The 14,884-nt window shown below is 56.8% G+C and overlaps 2 protein-coding genes across 2 annotated transcripts in view; both read right to left on the bottom strand.

The window, feature by feature from the left end:
- Positions 1–961: 961 nt before the first annotated feature.
- On the bottom strand, positions 962–3,007 carry SPPL2C (signal peptide peptidase like 2C; the record flags this gene model as incomplete). Its single annotated transcript, XM_081110229.1, has 1 exon — positions 962–3,007. The coding sequence occupies one exon, from the start codon at positions 3,005–3,007 to the stop codon at positions 962–964; it is 2,046 nt and encodes a 681-aa protein (XP_080966355.1).
- A 7,140-nt stretch (positions 3,008–10,147) lies between these two features.
- CRHR1 (corticotropin releasing hormone receptor 1) overlaps positions 10,148–14,884 on the bottom strand; it is a 38,233-nt gene continuing 33,496 nt past the window's right edge. The window contains exons 8-13 of the mRNA XM_081109993.1: positions 14,699–14,759; positions 12,660–12,732; positions 12,370–12,455; positions 12,050–12,185; positions 11,831–11,872; positions 10,148–11,291 (exon numbers count right to left, since the gene is read on the bottom strand). Of these exons, the coding sequence (XP_080966119.1) occupies positions 11,151–11,291; positions 11,831–11,872; positions 12,050–12,185; positions 12,370–12,455; positions 12,660–12,732; positions 14,699–14,759 (539 nt within the window). The 3' untranslated portion in view covers positions 10,148–11,150. The remainder of the gene's footprint in view (positions 11,292–11,830; positions 11,873–12,049; positions 12,186–12,369; positions 12,456–12,659; positions 12,733–14,698; positions 14,760–14,884) is intronic.

The following is a 14,884-nucleotide window of genomic DNA, read 5'->3' as shown; positions in this document are numbered from 1 at the left end:
ACCTGTCTTCAGGTGGACATGGCATTATAAGTCCCGTTTTGAAGATAAGACTATTGAGACCCAGAGGGTTAAGAGACTTGTCGATTATCCAGAGTCAATGAAGGAAGCATGGGAAATAGAGCCATGGTCTTAATTCTTCCACTCCAGCTCCAACCCTTCTATCTTCCACTTTAAGACAATTCTCAGGTTGTTTCTTGTCTGTTTTCCACTTCCTATCCACCCCCCAGCTAGACAGCAGCCTCCATGGGTGCCCATCACAGGGTAATGCACGCAGCAGGTGCACACTCAGTGTATGTGCAGACACACCTGGGTGTGGTGCTGTTGTCCAGGATGCAGTGAGCAGGGTCGTTTACTGGAAAGGAGGGAGGTGAGCTGATGCTGGAAGGACGCTGAGGAATGTTTTAGTGAGCCAGGGAGATGATTTGGGGAATCTGTCTGGAATGGGAAGGCATCCCAGCCAAAGGGAACCGCACGTGCAGAAAGAGAGGGAGAGGACACGGTGTAGTCAAGGAGTAGTAATGGTTCAGTTGGACTTGAGCATGCAGAAGAGATGGGCAATGAAGCTGGGATGGGCTGCAGGGACAGGATGGGGCCTGCCAGGCTAAGGAGCTGCGGCTCTGACTTGGGATGGGTGTTGGGGGGGAAGGGATAGAGGAAATCACTGCCTGGCAAGCTCTAGGAGAATATCTTGACCTAGCTGCGTAACTTTGTGTAAGTCGTGTGCCCTCTTTGAGCCTCAGTTTCCCCCTCTGCGTGATTTAGGGTGGTGCCCTATTCTAAGGACCCTCTGGGCCCTGCGTGGACTTATTCCATGGCTGCTTTCTCATCATCCTAACAAACAAAGAGGCTCTGCTGGGTAGATCTGGAAAATCTTTAATGCCCCGATTTCTTTTTGCCACGTGTGTCTTTGCTTTGCGATATTCTGCCCACCCTTTTGGAGGCATATGTCTTAGGGCCTGGTTCACAAGGGAGCCTGGGTCGACATGCTCTTCTTTACCTTAAAACCCTTCCTTTTGTGCAGCCTCCTCCAGGGCAGGTCAGCAGCCTGGGCCTGGGCATAGGCGTGGGTGTGTGCATGGCCCAGCTCTGAGGGTGATGGCATCAGTGGCATCAGCGGCATCTGCTCCTCTGAGGTCCTGGGGGAGGCAAGAGACAGCTCATCAGAGTCCAGGTTGGCATCACTCCAGCCCTCGGAGCTGTCACTGTAGCCAACCAGACTGGTGGCTCCGTCCTCAGATGTGGTGACATTCCTGGCTGTGTCCTCCCTGAGGTTGCCATCTAAGTCCCCTGCCAAAAGGTTGGTGGCCCCCTCAGGCTCCCTGGCTGTGTGGACGTTTGCTGTGTCCTCCTGCTTCTGCTTAGAGCCACCTGGATTAGTGCCACAGAGCCCTGCCACGGGCTGGGCGGGTGTCTTAGCTCTGCCCTGGCCAGTCCAGAAGAGGGTGAGCTCTTGGCGGCAGGTGGCCACGGCCAGGCTGGTGAGCAGGGTGCTGGACACCAAGTAGAGCAGGGCAGGCTGGCCCATCTGCGTGAGGACCATGGCAGCAAACGTGACCAGCAGACCCACGGCGTAAGCCACGGTGCAGGCCATGAAGTAGACCTGGCGTGAGCGCATTTGCACATCAAAGCGATGGCAATAGGCAACCAAGAAGCCTGGGACCACGATGTCGCCGAAGCCGAGGATGGTAAAGTGCTGGTCACACAGAGTCAAGGCCGAGAAGCTCAGCTGGGGCACTTTGAGCACCATGGGCAGCCTCTCGTGGCTCAAGGAATCTGCCGGGCCTGAGGCTACCTCCACCATGATGCTCTCGCCGGTCCTGGTGAAGAGGGGCGTGATGAAGACAAAGAAGACATCGAAGGCCAGCAGGGCCAGCAGGAAGAAGGTGCAGTTCTTGAGTTTGGGCAGCCGCACGCGCTGCAGGACAAAAAGGCAGTAGGCTATGCCCAGCGCATCCTGCAGGAGCCAAGCCCAGCGGTCCTCGTTGCGGTAGGCCACCCAGAGGCCGGTCACCACCGCGCATAGGCCGGCCAGCAGCAGTAGGGGCAGCCGCAGACAGGCCCGGCGGCCAGGCAGGGGCCACTGGTATTGTTGCAGGGGCAGGTAGTGCAGCAGGGGGGCCATGCAGCCGTAGAGGCCGGTGCCCGCGCCCAGGCCGAAGATGGCAATTGTGACATAGACAAAGGAGTCATAGAAGAAGTAGAGGAGCAGCATGATGGAGCAGGACATGGCGACCACTGCTCCCGTCATGGCCAGCGTGAAGTCCACGGGTGTGTCCTCATCGTCTTCCTCTTGCCTCCCCTGGGCTGCCCCTGCTTCCTGCTGATTGTGACCCTCGGGCCCCCCTCCTCCTCGGGCCCGGCGCCGCTGCAGCCGATCGGCCTCGGTCAGGCCAGCCCAGTAGCCACCCATGGCCACGGTGCCCAAGGCCAGGATGAAGATGACCACTATGTTGTAGTCGAGGATGGGCTCTGGAGGCGCGTACAAGGCCACTCGGGCCATGGCGCCCCCGTGGGTGTGGCCGAGGATGTCCAGCATATCAGAGTATCGGAGCAAGGCCACCGGGATGGTGAGGTCTGGCAGGGGCTTGTGGGGGTCCTGGGACGCCAGGGTGGTGTCTGCGCACTGTTGGCCCCTGGCCCGGCTCACGATGAGCAGCCCATGGGCGCCTCGGCCCTGAGCGAGCCAGCCCTTAGCGTAGAAACTGCAGTTGCCCCGCATGACCATGGCGGTGGTCCGGTGGAGGGGCCGCTGGCTGGGGGAGCTGGGCTGGGCTTGATGGGAGAAGTCCTCGCCAGGGCACCAGGGTGCCGAGGTGCCATCATACAGGGGCAGGAGTGGGGCGTGGCGCAGGTCCCGGGGCAGGGTGACATAATCCGAGTTGAACAGCACGCAGTAGTCCTTGCTCCAGTTCTGTGACACCACGTGGACCACGCCATACTCCCCCTGGGCCACTGCGCTGGCGAGAAGGAGGAGGAGGAGGAGGAGGAGGAAACCCAGGCACGCCATCCTCCTCAGCCAGCCCAACCTGATAGCTGCTCACAGCCCAGCTCCCTCTCCCCGGGGGTGGGTGTGGCCCTCTGTCACAGAGCAGTGTGGCCTCCCATCCCAGAAACCAGGGCCACACCTACCCAGTCATAAAGCTGTGCCCCTGGGACCTAGGACACTGCTGCAGAAAACAGGGTCCCTCTCAGGTCCTGTCCCCCAACACCGCCTCTGTGTAGAGGGGTCATTGGGTCCCTGCTTTCTGCCCAACCCCAGGTGGGGCTGAGCCAGGTAATATGAAATCACATGTGGGAGGATGGGGTTGAGGATCCCAGACAGGATTCGGGACCAGCGTCGGCCCCTTACCCGCTGGGTGACCCCGGCAGGTTCCTCTCTCTGCCCCTGTTTCTTCAGCTGCAAAGAAATGAGGACATTGGGTCAGAGAGTTCCTGAGACCCCGAGCTCCACCATATTGTGGACTTTTGTTGAGCTCCCACAAAGTGCCAGATACTTGACCCGTCCTCATTGTGTGCCTGCAAGGAGGTATTCCTAGAGGCTGAGCTGGCCTTCAGATCCTTTCTACCGCGAAGTGACCAGAACTTTTTTGCCAGCCTCCCTTGGACTTAGGAATGGCCATTTCTTGCCAATGGAATTCAGCAGAAATAATGTGAGCCCTTCAGAGGGGCTCCGTGGGCTCCTTGTCCATCTCTTTCCCTCTCTCTCAGGGCAGTCATGGACACGTGTGGGTCATTGACTGTGGAGAAGAGGACATTGTCCTAAGGGAGGGGGTGGAAGGAACTGGGTCCAGGATGTCCGCATGGAGCAGTGGCACGGAGTGCTCATTGTGGACGGTGATCCATTATCTTCCTGAAGCCATTGCCTTATTGTGGTCTCTGTTACGTTAGCTTAACACTCACCTGAACACCCCCGTGTTGTGGGTGGGGAACCTGAGGCTCCCTGAACGCCCCAGGGCTTCTGGCCCTGCAGCTCTGCTCTCTGCCCCAAAGCCTCACCTGCTGCTTGTGTGTGTCCTTCAGGCCCGAACCCCAGTGACATCTCCACCAAAATAGCCCCGCTTCTTAGCATGTCATGATCACAACTCAGGATGTACTGTCTTCAAAGCACATATCACAGTCCTAGGTTTTTGCTTGTTTTTGGGTTTCCTTGTTTATTTTCCGTCTCCTACCGGTTGAGATCTGTGAGGACAGGAACCTTGTCTGTTCTCGGCCGCTGCTCCTGGATTCTGGTATAGACAGTGATGGCAGGGAAATATGCGTGGGATGCACAAGTGAGCGACCCTGTTTTACAGCAGAAGGGACTGAGGCACAGGGCAGCGAGAAGACTTTCCCGAGGCGCCTCATCAGTGGTAGAGACGAGATTCATACCCAGGCTGTGGTATGACCCCCAGCTAACCCCCTGGCCTGTGTGGTGTGCTCAGACCTTGTGGTCAGCCGCTCATCCCCGTTGAGTGGGACTGGGTGGGAGGTGGGGTGACGGAAAAAGTGGATTCATGAAGGGAATCTTTATGAAGTTACCTACAGACTTTACACATTGTGTTGGTTCCTCGTGTTGCCTCAACTAATGATCACAAACTGGGTGGCTTAACACAGGAGTTTATTCTCCCACAGTCTGGAGGCTAGAAGTCTGCTATGGACTAAGTGTTTGTGTGTGCCCTCCCCACTCCCGCCCCAGTTCCTATGTTGAACCTCTAATTCCCAGTGTGATGGTGCTTGGAGGTGAGGCCTTTGGGAGGTAATTGTGTCATGAATGCGATTGGTGCCCCTATAAGAAGAGACAGGAGAGAGATGCTCTCTCCATCCTGTGAGGACATAGCAGAAAGGTGGCCGTTTGCAAACCAGGGAGTGAGCTTGCACCAGGAACTGAATCTGTTGGCACCTTGATCTTGGACTTCCAGAACTGAGAGAAATAAGTGCTTGTTGTTTAAGCCACCCTGTCTATGGTATTAGTTATAGTAGCCCGAGCACACTAAGAAAAGTCCACAATCGAGGTGTCAGCAGGGCCATGCTCCCTTTGAGACTCTGGGTAGAATCCTTCCTCTCTCCTCCTGATTTTGGGGGCGGCTGGCAATCCTTGGTGTTCCTTGGCTTGTAGCTACATCACCCCAATCTCTGCCTGTGTTGCACATGGCCTTCTCCCTCTGTCGCTGTCTCTTGTCTTATAAGGACATCAGTCATATTGGATTAGGACCCAGCCAATGACCTTACCATAACTTGATTACGTCTGCAAAGACCCTATTTCTAAATAAGGTCACATTTACAGATACTGGTGCTAGGACTCCAACATGTCATTTTTGGGAACACAATTCAATGCATAAAACACATTTTATTTTAACTTCCAAGGAATCAGCATACAGTCCCTGACCTTCCTCAAGACCTCTCCTTTAGTTATGTGTCCACCCATTTAATTCTGTGTCACCTTTCTTGTGACACCCACACTGAGGGGACGCTGTCTCCGTCGTCCAGCCTTGGACTCTTTGAGGGGGAGGGGGAGTTTAAAGGACCTTGCAAAATGGTTGACAAGTGGAACTGTATAGACTTTGACAACCTCTTCCCACCCAATTATTTATATCTGTCTCACCCACACCTCACTTGACAGCTATTTTTTTGTCCAACTCAGATGGTGTCTTTCAAACCATTCAACTGAGTTTTCATAAGGAACAACGTCGCTTGTTGTTTGTGTACTTCTGATTCATCCATTAATATAACACTTAATTAGATTACAAACCAGTAATTACAACGACAAGTTAACTGTCAGAAATGCATTAGGGAGTAGAAGCAACCGACTGTGAGTGTAGTCTGGATGGAGCTGGAAAAACATGGAGGAGGTGCCGGCTGCCCCGCTGCTGGGCTCCCCTTGCAAAGGGAGGACTGGTGCTTTGGTCGGGGCAGTTAGAGAAGGGGCACTTGGCTGAGCCGTTCTTTCGGAGTGTAGAGGTGTCTAGACTGGGTGCGCCTCTGCATCCGAGCACCCAGGTGCTGGGCACAGCAGGCTAGCCAGCCCCTTACTGAGCTCTGTGATAATAAAACTCTGCTCCCTCCCACCCCCCAGTTACTGATGCTCAGTCTATTTCCTCACTGGGTCCCCCACTGTCCACTCAGGGTGTCTCAAATCTTGAAAAACCAAGGACCAGCACACCCATTGGGGTGGCTGTTATCAAACACTTGGATCATAACAAGTTTTGACAGAAACGTGGAGAAACTGGAGTCCTCATACGTTGCTGTTGGGAATGTAAAATGGTGTAGCCCTAGTGGAGAAGTTTGGTGGTTCCTCGGGAAGCTGAACAGAGTTACATTTGACCCAGGAGTTGCGCTCCTGGGCATATATACCCAAGAGAATGGAAAGCGGGCGTTCAAAGGAGTGAAGCTCTGATTCAGGCTCCCACAATGTGGATGCACCTTGACAGCACTGCGCTAAGTGAAAGAAGCCAGTCACGAAAGGACAAGTATTGTATGATTCCACTTTTATGAAATATCGAAAACAGGCAAATCTGCAGGGACAGAAAGCAGGTTTGTGGTGGCCAGAGGCTGGGGGGATGAGGAATGGGAGTGAGTGCTTAAGGTATGGTGTTTCCATGAGGAGACAAACAGGCTCTGGAAGTGGGTGGTAGTGAGTGCACTAGTGGCACTGAACTGTGCATTAGGACACGGTCGAGATGGCAAGTTCTGTGTTATGTGTATTTTGCCACAATTAAAAAAAGAACAAAATGAGGCCGGCTGCAGCCCCCTTCAGGGGCACTGGGCGCAAGACAGGCTTGTTGCAGTTCTGGAGGTCTCTAGAGTCATCTCCAAATGGTGATCTCGGTGGTGTTTCCAGTGTACTGAGAGCTTTGAAAGATAATGCACGGCCCAGGCATCTCTTGCCCGCAAGCTGCAGGGCTTGGTGGGATGCAGAGGGTAGGGACTAGGAGACAATGCTTAGAGATGGAGGAGGACTGGGGACGCTGGGAGGCGGGCAGCCGGTGGTCGCTCTGGAGGCTGGACTGGGATCCACCCGAGGCTCATGCTTTGCGGACACCAACTCCTACATCCAGCTTCGTATCTGTTTGTCCACAAACTGGGAAAACCAAAGAATTTCCCGAGGGAGGGCATTGGAGGGGGCAGCAGGCCAGGGAGGGGTGCCCTACAAAGAACTGCTGCATAGGGGTTGGACACAGTGTAGGTTAAGGGAGGCCAGCTGGGGTTCACATCCAGCCATGCCACTGCTGGGTGCTCTTGGGCAGCTCTCTTAACCTCTCTGGGCCTCACTTTCCCCATCTGTTAAGTGGGGATAATAGCACCTGCCTCAAAGGGTGGTGTGAAGAGTAGATGAGGTCAACAAGTGAGGGGCTCAGCGGCGCTTGGTGCCCGGTGAGCACTCGATGAATGACAGTGTCGTTGGTGGTGAAATGCAGAAAGCACCCCCTTCATTTGGACCAAGGGTGGGCTGTTGCGTTTGAAGTCAGGGCTGGATGAGATGATCCTGAGGCCAGTGGCACCCTCGCAGGGCTGGGCAGCATCTGGGTGGATGCAGAGACTCCAGAGGCTTCTGGTGGCCTGGGCTGCACTATTTACAGTTAAGAAGTGGAGGGGTGGAGGGTGTTGGGGAGATAGGGAAGGAAGGCTGGGAGGCAGGACATACACAATCCTCATAGCTCTCACCCAGCTGGACTCAGCAGCTGGACGCTGGTTGGGCCATCTCTGGGCTGGTCCCATTTTCCCCTGGGACACATCCTCAATCGGACCGTCTGAAACACTGAGGCCTCCTTGCTACCCCCCCGCTCCCCGCAGCTGCTTTATCAGTCCTGGTCTCCCCAAATTCAAGCCTAGTGACTTTAGTCAACTGAGGGGGTAAAAAGAGCCCTGGACTTGGAGCCAAAGGACTGTTGATCTCAGGTGAGTCTCCAAGCCTCAGTTTCCTCAGCTGTAAAATGGGCTAGTTCCTACCTCCATTGGCTAGTTGAGGGTTAGATAAATGTTTTAAAGGATTCGGTGGAATGCAAAGAGATCTACAAATGCCCACAATGAAAGAATTATTATCTGGATTCCAAAACCTCCCTCCTTTCCTAATTAGTATATTCCCCAGATCTGACTCCCTCCCCAGTCCTGGTCCTAGGGGTCTGACCCAGCAGCAGCAGGGGACTGAGGAGGCTTGAGGGGAAGCTGAGGATCCCCCCAACCCCCGAAGGATCCTATTATCACATTCAGGGAGGCAGGGAGGGAGAGCCCAAAATGGAAAATCAACCCACACTGTGGTTTCCCTCCACTGCTGATCTGCGCCTAGGAGGGAGGGTCCCCAGGAGAAATGGACTCAGGGAGGGCAGTTTTAGGGGACTGTGGTCTTTGGCTTGAGAGAGGGGCCTGTACCACAGTGACCCCACCCTGCAGCTGCCCAGCCCCTCCCTGAAGTGTAGTGACCTGTGTGTCTGTTGGCCCATAGAACCACCCCCACCCCCAAGGGACCTCTCTTCCCACTCCACCCACAGGCCAAACCTCAGGGCAGAATGACCTTCAGAAATCCTGTTTGGGGCCTGCCTTCACCCTGGTCCCAGAGCCCAGAGCACACACGGGCCGTGGAGGGTTACACTCTGGGCACCTGCCCTGGCATAGGAGCTGCAGTTCTTCGGGGCCCAGATGTTCCCAGCTGTGCTTGAAGCAGCCCCTCTGCCCTTACAGTCTCTGGATGGGAGGGGTCCCAAGGCTCCTCTGGACCAGCCCCTGCCTGTGCAGGGACACCTGTAGCTCCTCTGATGACGGCAGCCTTGGAGGTGGCTCCCACGGCCTTCCAGGTGCTGAGCTCTGAGCTGAGCAGCTGGTGGCTGGCATTGGGGTGCTGCTCATCTGCCCCTCACACCGGGCCTAGGGCCGAGTGCACAGTAGGTGCTCAGAGGGAGCCCATCAACTAAAGCCACCAGGAGGCTCAAGCAGGAAAGGGGGCACCGCCCCTGTCGCCCCCTCAAGGAACCTTATGTATGCAACCCCCTCATAGTCCCCCAGCCCATCCGTGGGAGGCCCCGCCCCCACATCCCGCGTTTCCCAGGAAAGCCTCCCTTTCTCACTTCTCCTTCATGGGGTAGAACGCAGAGTTGAGGAAGATGGTTCTGTGTGGCCATTTGAGACCCATCAGCCACTTACGGTCCCTCCTGCCAGCCAGGACTCTTTCTGGGGCTTCTCCCCCCAGTTACTCTGGAAGCTGTTAACCTGTGTCCCCTGGTCCCCTCCCCATGTCTTCCCCGTCTCTCTACTTAAGGGGACAGAGCTGGAGTTGGCAGAGCAGGGTGCCCACATGGCCTTCAGGGACACCCGCAGCTCCTCCCTGGGCCAGACCCCCACCCACTGCACCTCCCTTCCCTGCAGAGAGCTTCAGGGCGCTCGGTACCCATCATCCTAGCCAGTGCTGGTGTCCGACACCACGCGCCCTGTGTGCAAGTGTGGTCAGAGACCCCGCGGCAAGGCCCAGCTGCCCTGGCCCTGTGTGTGCCGCTGGGAGTTTCATTGTCCCTCCCTCCCCTTTGTCCCCCAGGACACCGCCCACACCGGCTTCCACCGCACCCGGCTGTGACTGGACGCTCTCTCTGGGCCTCCTTGTGGCCCAAGTGGCCATGGGAAGTGCAGGAGGATTAGTGACCCTGGTAGCAGCCTTCACCCCCTGACTGAAGGAGCTGGTAGATAAACATCCCTCGATCCTCGATGGGATGGTGGAGGCGTGTGTCCCACTCGGCTGCCCGAGTGTCCAGCAGGATTAAGTTTCAGCTGCCCAGAGGGGTGATGGCCTGTGTGCACTTACCCTTCCCGCCACCTTCCTTTCCTGGCCCCCACCCTCACCTGCTCCCTGTTTCCACCTGAGCTTCTCCCCTGGGGCTGGGACACTCCATCGCCATGCCTTTGCTCAAGCTGTGCCCCTGCCCACGATGTCCTTTACCTGCATCTTTCACCCACAGCCTGTCTCTCCCTACCACGCACCCCCTGACAAAAGCTGTCCTTATCACCTGGGCCAGCAGGACCCACCTAGTCCTCAACCAGCCCTCAGGGCTCACCTAGCACCCCATCCTTGATGGGTGTGTGTGTTTACCAGACACACAGAGGCCCTGAACCCTCAAAGTGGCCTCCATTTCTCTGCAGACCCTTTCCACCCAGCTCCGGCACAGTGCAGAACTTCACAGATGTTGGTTGAAAAGATAAATATTATTACTTACATCAGCCACCCCCATCTCCCAGCCCTGCACCCCCAAAGCCCTGGCTGTCCAGTGAGGGCTGGGCCAGTCTATGCCTTGGGTGGATGTGATCAGCTGACCCAAGGGCCACTTGTGCTGCTCCAGGCACTGGGGCCTGAGGGTCCTGCCCTTTCTCCTATCTTTGCGTAGCTAACAGTGCTGCCCCAGAGGACATCCAGGGGCAACAAGCTCTCTGTGACCAGCAGAGGGGCTGCCCAGAGGCCAGGTCACTTCAGTCAGCAGGCTGGATGGTCCTCTGCATTCTCCGCCCCTTCACAGGGAGACCGGCTTTGACTGGGGCACACCCCAGCCCCCATCTTCTCACAAAGGTGGAGACACCTGGGGCAGGTTAGAGAAAGGGAGCTTGTGTGGCCGGCAGGGCAGTAAAAGTCCAAGGGTGCAGCAATGCAGGGCATTTCTGGTGGCAGCGCCACAGGGCCAGATGATGTTCTGGTGGCGTGGGAGGATTTCTGGTCACGTAGCCTGATGTCTGATGATGCCACCGATTTCTAACGTCTCCAGGGCTCTGACAGCAAGCCTTGGTTCCCAGCGTTGTTGGAAGGCATTGCTAAGGCCTGGAGGCATTATCTCTGTGGTTGGGATGCTGTTTCAAGAGTTTCCCATGATGCCCCTGGGGCAGCAAATACCCCCACAGTGCATTGGCCACCTTGTGCTCTGGGAGGACACCTCTTGGAGGGACCCCTGTGCTGCTTTGGATGGCCTGGCTCCCCATTCTCACTCCACTCGCCAGGGAGGACTGGGGGCCAGGGGGAGCCAGAGGCCCTGGGCCCAGCCGAGTCCTATAGCTTATTTTCCAATTGCCCCATGGCCCAGACTGTGGCTGCTCTCAGAGGCCAGAACTCCTGCTTAGCTGGGGGTCAGGGAGGGGCCTCCCAGGTCTCAGGGCCAGTATGGGGTGGGGAAGGAGCTGGTCCCCTCCAGACACGGCCTTCCAGCTCAGACCCCTGTGGACTGCTTGATGCTGTGAAAGCTGACACGGGTTGGGGAGGTGGGGATGGACATGGCGCGGGCCACCCGGGCGCGGATCGAGTGCTTGTCCTGCCATCGGTGCCACCTCTTCCGGATGGCAGAGCGGACCTGTGGGCATAGAGCAGACCATAACATTCGAGCCCAGTCACAGGAGGGCCCTCCCTCCCTGAGGGCTGCCACAAGCAGCTGTCAGGCAAACAGCTATGCAGGTGAGCAGTGCACAGGTGTGAGGTGCACAGGGGGCCACAAGAACATTGGGTCTGTTTTCTCAGGTGTCCCGAGGAAGGAATGCCTTTTTCTAACCCACACAGTGTCTTTGCCGTGAAGGACCCCTACCCTCAATCCACATGCATCCCCTGCCCTAGGGCTCAGCTTCCTGGCTTTCAACAACCCATTTCACAGACCCTTTGATAAGGCTGAGTCCCCAGCTCTTCCCCACTCCCAATGTCAACTGCCTAAGCGAGCAAAGGAGTAGGCTTGCCACGGCAGGAGCAGCGTGGGCAGGTGGCCCGGACCCTCCAGGGTATCCCTAAAGGAACCTGGGGGCAGGGAGGAGGCCCAGCATGTGGGGGGCAGAGGGAGGCTGCAGACCATCTCTCCTCCCATCAGGCCTCCTGCCATTCTGAACCCCAGCCGGGGGTCCTTACCTCGCTGTTGAGGAAACAGTAGAACACAGACACGAAGAAACCCTGGGGTGGAGGAGAAGGCGGGTCAAGGGGCTGGGCTCAGTGGCCCCACTCAGTTTCCGGGCAGCCCGTTCCCTCCCCCGTGTCCTGCCCCTCCAGGCCCCCATCTGGGAGAATGCCCACCCCTGGAGGTGTGGGGTGGAGGGTGGGGGGCAGGACCAGAGGGGAAGGTGTTGGTACCTGGAAGGACTCCAGGAAGGAGTTGAAGTAGATGAAGACGACCCGGGAGACCTCGTCCTCCCCGGGGTTGACAAAGAACAGCATGTAGGTGATGCCCAGGAGGGGGAGCAGTACCAGAGTGGCCTTCACAGCCTTCCTGGTGGAGGGCGGGGAAGCCAGAGTCACAGCCCACCCCAGAGGGGGCTGGGGCGGGAGTCAGTCCCCAGTGTCTGAGATGGGGGGCTGGGGTTTCAGGAGGGACTGCCAGGCCTGGGGGAAGACCCTGGGTAAGGACGGGGATCTCTGGAGCCCCCAGGGGTGGGGGACACAGGACCACTTACCTGTACTGAATGGTCTCCGACGTGGTGGACGCCCGAAGTTTGGTCATGAGGATGCGGACGATGTTGAAAAGGAAGATAAAATTGATCTGCAAGCGAGCACACAGTGGGATGGTGTAGGCATGTGTGTGTGCAAGATGTTAGGGACTTAGCCATCTCAGGTCTGGTCCTGGTCCCCCCTGCTACTCTCCCGCCACCTTCACCAGCACTCGAACATTCTAGGCAGAGGGATCCTTGGGGTCCACAGTCGGCTCTGATGGCCCCTCCCGACTGCCCCCCACCCAGGTTCTTACCAGCAGGACCAAGATCATGGGGCCCTGGTAGATGTAGTCGGTGTAAACCCCAGGCCTTTTGCCAAACCAGCACCTAGAAGGCCACAGATAGGAGGTGAGAGGAGGGGGCCATCCGGGTCCAGTTCAGTGGCATAGGGGAGGGGCATTGCTAGGCCAGGGCAGGACTGGGGCTGGAAACCAGGCTCTGGGTGCCGAAATTCCAACCCTGGCCAAAGGTCAAGCCACTTGATCCCACCACGGTGCTCAGTTATCCCATCTGCAGCATGGTCGGCATCCTCTATTATTGGATGTAAAGCTGGAAGCAGGCCGTGTGGAGGGAGATCATGGAAAAGATGTCTGAATGGAGCAGGCTTGGGCCCAACACACCACTGCCCCCTTCAGTCCCCACTGTGTCTCTGGCACAAGCCCCTGGTGGTGCCTTGCCCTGCCCCTGTCACGTAGAAGCCCCCAACAGCTAGCAATCTCCCCGTCTGCAGTGCGACCAGCCTCGAGGCAGAGCTTCCATAGATCCCACTGTCCCAGGAGGCAGACTTGCTTTGCGTTTCCCTGAGCTCCCTCCAGCAAGCTCTAGGAAGGTCAGGGGCATGAGGGGGACAAGGCGCACAGAAAATCCCACCTCCGTGCCTAGAGGATTGTCCTGTGGGCATGCAGCCCCGCAGTGCCTAGATCTCACGATCCTTCCATAAACCAGAACTGAGATCTTTAGGTGGAAAATCTTGACTTTTTAAAGATTGACGACAAATTCAAAAAACATGGTGCAGACCAAACGTGAGCTGTCTGGAGTCAACTCCAGCCCGTGGCCTCGAGTCTGGATTCCTCCTGCTGCAGTGGCAGCATCTTGCCACAAGGTGGGGCTCCAGAGTCACTCAGACCAACTTCTCCAGCTCAGGCATCCTTTTCCCTCTAGGATGCTTACTGGGCAGCTTTGGGGAAAAGTCCTTCCTCTTCTCCCCTGTGCTCACACCCACTCCTGCACACCTGCAGGCACAGACCACCGCCCAGGGGTTACGATGCTCCTGCTCAGGGACTCTGGCCCACAGTGGTGTGTCAGTTACCCGTCTCCCAGAGTCAGGAAGGATCGCCCTGGTAAGTAATGAACATAATTTTCTAGGCTCCTTGTCCATCCCAGTGAGGCTATGGTGGCTTCCCTACTCTACGATGGTGGGGAGAATTGTCACTGATGGAGGCCGCCTGGAACCCCAGTCAGTGGGTTCCTGAAACCACTATCTCAGTGGTTCTCTTATCTCAGGTGCACAGTAGAATCACCTGGGCAGTTAAAAAACATCCCGGTGCCCAGGCCACACTCTGGACCAATTACATCCAAGCCTGGAGGTGTCAAGCGTGGGCACTGGTACTTTTTAAAGCTTCCTGGGTGACTCTAATGGGAGCCAAGGCTGAGAACCCTGAGTGGAAGCCTAGTTGTCAGGGGCAGCTGGGAACACCTGTATCCATTCACTAAGGCGCCTCAGGACTTCAGAGCTGGAAAGGGTCTCTGAGATTGTCTGGATCAGTTGCTATTAAGTCTTAAGATTAATAGAAAACATTTGTACGGCATATACTATGTGCCAAGTACAATCCTAAATGCTTACTATATATTAACTCAAGTCATCCCCGCCACACCCTGTGAGGGAGGCACTATTATTAAGATGCCCATTTTACAGACAAGGAAGCTGAGGCACGCTGTAGTCAGGTTGTACAGGTACTTAGTAATGGAGCCACGATTCAGGCACTGAACAGTCTGGCTCCACAGGCAGCCGGTAACCCTCCTGTGGTTCTGACTGGGAGAGCCCAAGAGAGCAAATTGCCTGGATCTGCCTGTCCAGCCCCCCGCGCCCCCCCCCCCCCCCCCAGGCAGAGCACCCAGGGAGCCTCGGATTGAGCCCAGCCCCTAGCTCCCTCTCTTTATAGATGAAGAAACTGTGGCCCTGACAGGGAAGGTGACTGCTGAAGGCCCTGGAGGAGTGTCAGGCAGAGCTGGGCTGAGAGCTTGGACCTGGGGCGGAGGGCCCCTGAGGCAGTGAAGGAAGGAGCTGACTTACTTCTCATTGTCGTAGTACAGCTTCCCAATGGCCCAGGCCACGATGATGGGGAAAGGCACACCTGGGGAAGAGAGTGCAGTCACAGAGCCACTCAGCGGGGCCTGGAGGATCCCAGCGCATCCCAGGGCCTGGAGGCAGGCAGGGGTCCCCAGGGTAGATCTGGGACCCACTCTTCCAACATACCTC

This window comes from Myotis nattereri, assembly GCF_964212035.1.
Source record: "Myotis nattereri genome assembly, chromosome: 16".
Classification (NCBI taxonomy): domain Eukaryota; kingdom Metazoa; phylum Chordata; class Mammalia; order Chiroptera; family Vespertilionidae; genus Myotis; species Myotis nattereri.
This window is presented reverse-complemented; position numbering and strand designations above follow the sequence as displayed.